This window comes from Nannospalax galili, unplaced genomic scaffold (assembly GCF_000622305.1).
Source record: "Nannospalax galili isolate Female #2095 unplaced genomic scaffold, S.galili_v1.0 scaffold1249, whole genome shotgun sequence".
Taxonomy (NCBI): Eukaryota; Metazoa; Chordata; class Mammalia; order Rodentia; family Spalacidae; genus Nannospalax; species Nannospalax galili.
The window spans coordinates 47,582-55,086 of NW_008358860.1; the positions used below are offsets into that span (position 1 = coordinate 47,582).

At 40.8% G+C, this 7,505-nt stretch overlaps 1 protein-coding gene across 1 annotated transcript; it reads right to left on the reverse strand.

Annotated features, from left to right (window-relative positions):
* Positions 1–3,816: 3,816 nt before the first annotated feature.
* On the reverse strand, positions 3,817–5,699 carry Smim10l1 (small integral membrane protein 10 like 1). The gene has a single exon (XM_008822464.2). The coding sequence runs from the start codon at positions 5,134–5,136 to the stop codon at positions 4,948–4,950; it is 189 nt and encodes a 62-aa protein (XP_008820686.1). The 5' UTR covers positions 5,137–5,699; the 3' UTR covers positions 3,817–4,947.
* Between the last annotated feature and the right edge of the window lie 1,806 nt (positions 5,700–7,505).

Sequence of the window (7,505 nt, forward strand, 5' to 3'; positions counted from 1 at the left end):
TTAGCTCTGGAAATTGTTAATTAATATGTCAATGCTGTTATAATGAAATGTCTCTTCTAATCATTTGGTTATGAAATAATTAAAAAAAAGTGAAAGGACTGATCTCCTTGAATATATTTGCATATATTGAGGCCTATGGCTAGAACCTAAGAGAGCTCTATGAAGGAAATGAGATGATAACAACTGACAGAACACTGTTTTGCTAAGTATTTTCAATACAAAATAAAAAGCAGGGAAGTAGGTTCTTCTCTGACAGAAAAATTATTGGAGCAAATTCTACTTATGTAGGTTAGCTCTACAAGAGCTGTAGGCAGGACCTCAGGAGGGATTCCAGGAGTTGCTACCATAGGTGACGACAGCTCCATGCATACCATTGTCCCTGAAGACCTTTCAGAGGGACACAATGAGGACTGGAAGATGCAGATACTGTGTGGGCCCAGACTAATGTGTATGTCTGTCTCAGAATTTTTTAAAATGCTTTTTTTCTTTAATATTTTATTTTTTATTTTATGTGTATGAGGGTATTGCCTACATATACGTGTAAAGTGCATTTGGGTTGGGCAATGCCTATGGAGGTCATAAGAGGGCGTCAGATCTCCTGGAACTGGAGTTACAATTTGTTGTTAGCTGCCATGTGGGTCCTGGGATTTGAACCCAGGTCTTCTGCAAGATCAGCCAGTAATCTTAACTGCTGAGCCATCTCTCTAGTCCCCCCCCAAATCTGTCTTGAGAATTTCATACAATTTATTTTGAACATATTCAGATCCCTCTCCCTCCACCCCTTCCTACTAACCCCTACTTCGTGCCCTCTATTATTCTGTCTCATTTTTAACAAAAGACATTTTTAAAAGTAAAAGAAATGAGGATATAAGAAAATATTTGTTCACAGCTGTATAACATTTGTGTTTTGAGACAAGTGTTATGGCCAGGTGTGGTGGTGCATACCTTTAGTCCCAGCACTCGGGAGGCAGAAGCAGGCAGATTTCTGCAACTGCAAGGCCAGCCTGGTCTACATAGTGAGTTCCAGGCCAGCTGGAGCTATAGAGAGACTCTGTCGTCTCAAAAACAAAAAAAAAGACAAATATTATAAATCAGTCAAGATTTCTCAAAAGGGAGACATCATTCCATGGGATGGCTTTCCACGATGCAGTGGGACTTGGCAGTGATGGAGATGTTTGGAGGTGACCATGCTTCTCACATACCTGAATGAGAAGTCATCCCACCCTAACTGACAGAAAAATGAGAACATCTGCAACACAGTGTAAGTCTTTATCTAAGAAAACAACTATTTCAGAGGATGGCTATCTTCAGATTATCATAACTATACAGACTTGTCCACGGAAAAGTCAAGCAGATATGAGAATTTTATAGTTTGTAACACAAGCAACATTCAGGAGCCTGACTTTCTCCAGGTATTAACCTACTGAGATGTTGTCAACCTGGCAAGACTAGGTTGTTAGGTGACCATTTGCAAGCTGGATGTGCTAGCACACACCTGTATTTCCAGCACCTGGAGGAGGCACCAGAAAGATCACAAATTCGAGATCAGCCTGGTCTATATAGTGAGTCCAGAAAACCAGGTCTACATAGCAAGATGCTGACCTCAATAAAGTAAATAAATGAATGAGGAAAATTTTAGTTTATAAAGTAAGTTATATAGTAAACTACAGCTAATTTATTACTACAGTAAATACTTGGTCTATTTTAATAGTGCTGACATGCACAGTATTTACTGTAGTGTTCTGCGATGTCCTCAGCTTTAACACTAACTCCCCACTTACTCATTCACAGAGTAACTTCTAGTCCACTCACAGTAAGGGCCCTACACAAATGTACTGTTCTTTATCTGTTAATACTGTATTTCTGCCGTTTTCCTAGCAGTAGTCAGTGCAGTAACATGCTGCATAGGGTTGGAGTCTAAAAGCAATGCGTTATGCCACCTAAGTTTATTTGTGCATTCTCCAATAGTCACACAATGAAAAAATCCTAGAGACACACTGTTCAGAAAGTGTACCTGTCATGAGAAGGCACGTGACTGTTTCTGTCATACAACGTACTGTGGTTTAGATAAGGTTTGTCACTGTTAAAAGCAAGTTGAAGTTTGATTGGCAATGGAGCAGCACTGAGAGGTTTGAGAGCAATCGTGAAGAATCCAGGGTGAATCATTAAACAAATTTAGTCCCTACTAATTAATATATTCCAATAGCACCACATGTAGCATTGCATAGGAAAATTTCCTTGTCAACACTTCCAATCAAGGATATGACAAATAGTACATCTGTTATGAAGTGTCTTTGCATCTTCAGAGTAATAAACAACTGCTACTAAACAGTTTAAAGGACATGTTTCCAAACCCACCAAATTTAATTACCCTGCTCTTGTCACCATTTCAGCGCTAAGAGCAGGCACATTTTTTTTTTACTGCTGTTTATATATATGTTTTATGTTACAAAATGGGCAGCGGTGTCTTGTGGAAATAGTAATATTCACCATTCTAAGTCCCTCAGTACTACTGTTATTGTTTGAACTTCATTTCTGATATTTTAGGCTAAAAGGTTTTGGCTCCTGTACTCTATGGCTGTCTAGGGGTTTCTTGGATAGTAAAACTGAAAGCAAATCATATAATTGATGCAGAATTGGGAATAATAAAGCAGGCTATGAAAATGGGAAAGGTTTTGTGTCCACAGCCTTCAGACTGATGAAAAGAAACTATGATCCAGTCAGAAAAATGGAAAAAAAATTTAATGCCCAAAGTGTCATTTTAGTTTAGCCTTAAAACACGTCTGTGAAAAGAAAAAGGGGTAGAAGGTGGAAGGCAGTGTGTGCCCAATAGAATCTGGCTGGAGATTAGGAAAAACCGAGAACTACTACTCAAAGACAGGCATGGTCCTGTAGGGGGCATGACACTTGTTTTGAAATCACACAGTATGGTTTATTGGACACAGTGAGACTAGAGCATTGCACCTAGTTCACATCTTTACCTCAGGCAATTCTGCTTTCTGCTCAAATATCTCTGGTGGAATCATCACAGAGACTGAGGTTCATCCCCACATCCTCAGTGCTGGTAATTGATTTGTTTCCTTTGGAATTAAAATTTTTCTCTGGAAAGCAGCCTTTCCTTATTTATTTTTTTTTACATTTTATTCACATTTTAGTTACAGCATTTTAAAATTTATTGTTGACTATCAAGAACTAGGACTAGTTTTTTAAATTTAAAGACTAACCTTTAAGGGCATTTTCCCCTCATACCTGTTGAGAAAGCAGAAATTTAGCAAGATTAATAGACTTATCTAAAGACAAAACTAGATTGTGTTTTTAAACAGACTTCTGCCTGATTTACAATTTCAATCCCATGACACTCTTGTATCATTTAGACAGTGGTAGATCAATTACCTGGAGAGCTTTCAAAAATGAAATGTATTACATTTTAATTAAAGGAAAGCACGTGGATGATAAAAATAAATCAAATAACACTGTCAGACTTGTAAGGAAAAACAACACACTTGTGTGCCCTCTACCTACCCTGATGTCCTTTCTTTAGAGAGAGCTACTTTTAAGTCACATTTGTTTTTACTCCCTCCCCCCAATCATAGTTTATACTGCTTTTTCTGTATTAGATCTTTCTTTTCTATGGTTCTGGGGATCAATCTTATGGCCTTATGGCTAAGCAACTCAGGAACTGAGCCACACTTCCATTCCTAATAGACCTAGTGGACTCCATCATTACACAGACATCTTTCTCCTCTTCCCACCTCCCAATGCTATATAATTTATTAAGTATTTACATAACACAAACTATTTACACTTGAGAAATGATAGTTTTTTATAGGTTTATTTTTCATGGGGTTTACATTACTTATGACTTAATTTCAAAGAGAATTCTGCAATTACTAATTCACCCCAGACCCTGAATAAAATCTCCTGCTCACCACCCCCCAATAAATTTTCTCTTGCTTAAACAGTCGACCTGAATTCTCCACCTGAGTAGTTCCTGTTGACTTCATGTGGTAGTTACTCCCCCCCACTTTATGGCTGTCACGTAAATAATAAAATAAAATATCCTTTGTCATTCTTAACAGAGTGAATTTTTCAATATCCCACTTTACAAGGGTACCACAACCGTTTATTTACTTTCCCCACCCTCGTAAATTGTATTCTTACATCAAAGCTTAAAGCATCTGCAGTTTACCCTGTAACTAAAATAATTTCCATTTCATTCAAGGATGCACGCCATACACTATTCACGAATAGTCAAGCTTTGTGCTACAACTAAACGTCCTCATTTTTGGCACCAAGGTCTTAATCCATGTTCTAGTCACAGGGACACCTAAAGTCCCTCTTTCCACCCCCCCCACCCCAATCCCGCAACAGCTTGTCATTTGGGGGACGATTTCCTGTGGTTTTGTTTCGACTCAAAGTTTCAGTGTGTCTTCTTGTGGGATGATAAAATGCATGCTTTTTTCACATCACATTCTTAATATTATGGACTTCTTATTCATGTCTCGCTGACAATCCAATCCAATCCAATCCAATCCAATCCAATCCAATCCAATCCAATCCAATCTTCCCGGTCTAGTTTTGACCATGAGTTTGTCGCAAATTTAAATTTGCTTTTCTGAAAATTTAATTTCAGACTTTCTTTTTAATATTGCATCCGGTGCCCTCTGTGATACCCCAAGATCCGTACCAGGAATTTAATGAGATTCCGTGCTTCTTAACCAAGGTCTTCTGCTCCCGGAACAGCTTCAAGCCTCACTTGTAGGCCGCACAGGATTTCTACACCTCCACGCCTCGGGGGAGGCTCGGCAACTGGACTGCACATGCGCGGAAGTACGGCGGACTCTCGCGAGACGACGGGCTCTCGGCAATGGGCGAGGCCCCGCCGCGGGGCGATCTGGGAATCGGCCATCTTGCCGGTCCCCGGAGGCCGCCGGCGAAGTTATGGCTCTAAATGTGTACCTGCAGGCGGATGTTGAGGATCACCGAGCCCGCGACGTAGACGTACGGGAAGTTCATGCGCAGCTGCCAGGCCAATTCGAAGAAGGCGAGCAGGGTGCGGGACAGGCCCTTGCAGAAGACGCCGTACGGAGTGGCGGCCCTGAGGGCCATGGCGGACGGGACCGCCCGGGGCTCCATGGCGCTATGCGGCCGGGCCGAGGGCTCCGCAGTCCAAGTTGCCCGGATGCGGCCGACACCAAACGGCCACCCTGGTCACCTGCCCCTCCCGCCGCCGCCGCCGCCGCTCGCTCCCGAGTGGCGCGGGGCTTCGCCGAACTCCGCCCCTTCCTGTGCGTTCTCTGAGCAGTGTTTACCCCGAGCTCGGCCGTTACATAACGTACAGCAGCCGCGCCTGTGCGGACCCACTTTAAACGGGAAAAACTGGGTGCAGTGATGTAGTTCATCTCACTGGTACACGTTTTGAAGGAATCAAGGATGGATTAAAACTTGGATTCCTCTGCTGTGTGATTTGGGATGTTACGGTATTTGGTTTTACATTAACTCTGCTGTAAAGCAAGATGATCACCTTGCATAAACTAGGACAGGCACGATCTGTTCCTAACATAACTGTAGAAGATCATAATATTAGGCTATGGGTTTTCCTGTGTATTAGGGCTAGATTGCAAGGGACAAATTGCACTAAAAAAGTACACAGTCCTCTCATGCCGCCCCCCGCCAATCTCTAGTCATCACTCAACCCACAGAAAGTTCACATGAGGTAAGGAATATTCAGTTTTTGGTCTGGAAATGCACATATGAAATTAAGGTAGGCTCCAAAGTTGGAATGGTACTGGTATAATCTTAGTACCCTTTCATAACTTTAGTACCCTTAATTTACCATAACGAATCTCCATTATTTATATTGCTTTTCTGGCAATTAAGTGGTGCAGTTTTTATTACTTTCGTTAATCTCCCATTTTTAGGTAAAGTATATTTATGCGAGTGTGTTATTTTCCTATTTTGACTTTGAGATTATAGTATAGTTTTTTAAATTTTCATTTTTGAGTGTATTGCCTGCATGCGTGTAAATTCACCTATGCAGTGCCCTCGGAGGTTAGAAGAGGGTAGGGTGTCAGATCTCCTGGAACTGGAATTATGGAGTTATGGGCAGTTGTCAGCTGCAATGTGCATGCTGAGAATACAGCTTGGGTCATCCGCTGACTGCTGAGCCATCTCTCCAGCTTGTGGTTACAGTGTAGTATTTAAAAACAATTTAAACTGTCCCACATCTCACCCAGTACTGCATGTCTATCTTACCTATTCAAAGCACTCCTGTAGCCTAGAGCACAGTTCTTAAAGAACTGGTGTGATTAACATGGCCCTCTGGAAACTGGAAAAAAATGTGAGACCTCATCTACAGTTTCTTTGGCTATTTTATGGTACCAATGCCACCCTAGCAGAGAAGTTCCTTACTTTTAATGGTCCCAGAACAATGAGATATTAACTGAGAATCAGAGAATTTGTATAGTTTTAGTGCACAGGCACAGTTTACTCTGGATAGAGCTATTCAACATTGACTATTATAGAAGTCTTTAAGACCCATTGGCAACTTCATAGGATCATATGCTCATTCTGACACACCCCCAGCCTTCATTTTCCAAACATCTGGATAAGTCCATTAAAATCCTGCCTTCCATCTTCACTGGGTAGGGAATATAGCAGCCATGCACTGCTATTCCAATAGGAAACGATAAGCAAGAAGACCAGTCCACAAAGCTTCAAGACCCACTTAGTGTGCTAGAGTCCATCAAAGGAAATCCCTTAGGTGGAATGGACAATGGAGGCAAGATATTTTAGGTGGTTGTGGTTTTCTTTCTGTTCCTTGGAGTTTAGACCTGAAGGCCTACATCTCTAGCCCATCAGGTGCATTTGAACAAGGCTTCCAAAAGTAGGACATGACAAACCCATTTTTCTGGACAGTACTTCATTGCTTTCCCTTGTTTCTATCAAGTGTATTCTGTTTCCTTGTTTTTCACACCATGCCAACTTTAATCCTGCTGAGAAAGTAAGTGAGCTACAGTGGTTCTGTACAGGACCATATTGCAAAAATTTAATGCCTTTTGTGTAAATTTGCCAACATCATTGGATCTATTAGGAAAGAAATGCATTCAGAATGCAAGGATTGGATCCAAAATATTCAATGATAAAGACTAGAAAAGTTCAAATTAGAGTTGCCTCAACATTGGCATGGTGACAAATTGACTTCAACTTTTTCCAGGCATTGTCCTCCATGGAAGCTGCTTAAGGTTCATTGGAAACTTGCATTGATTGATCCCAGTCATTAGGATCTATAGTAAAACTACAATTTCTGAATCTAGACTGTAAGTCAACCACAGATAAGTCAACTGAACTAAATAAACCATTGGCTACAACATTGGATTTTTCTTTTTGTATGTAAACTAAATGGAAGAATATTTTGCTGATGTTGGTATTAAGGTAAAACATGATTGGACTATATTTATTTATTCATCCATCCATCCATCCATCCATCTATCTATCATCTATCT

What these genes read in the sequence shown, in the direction of transcription:
- Smim10l1 (XM_008822464.2), bottom strand. Translation starts at nt 5,136, where the DNA reads ATGGAGCCCCGGGCGGTCCCGTCCGCCATGGCCCTCAGGGCCGCCACT.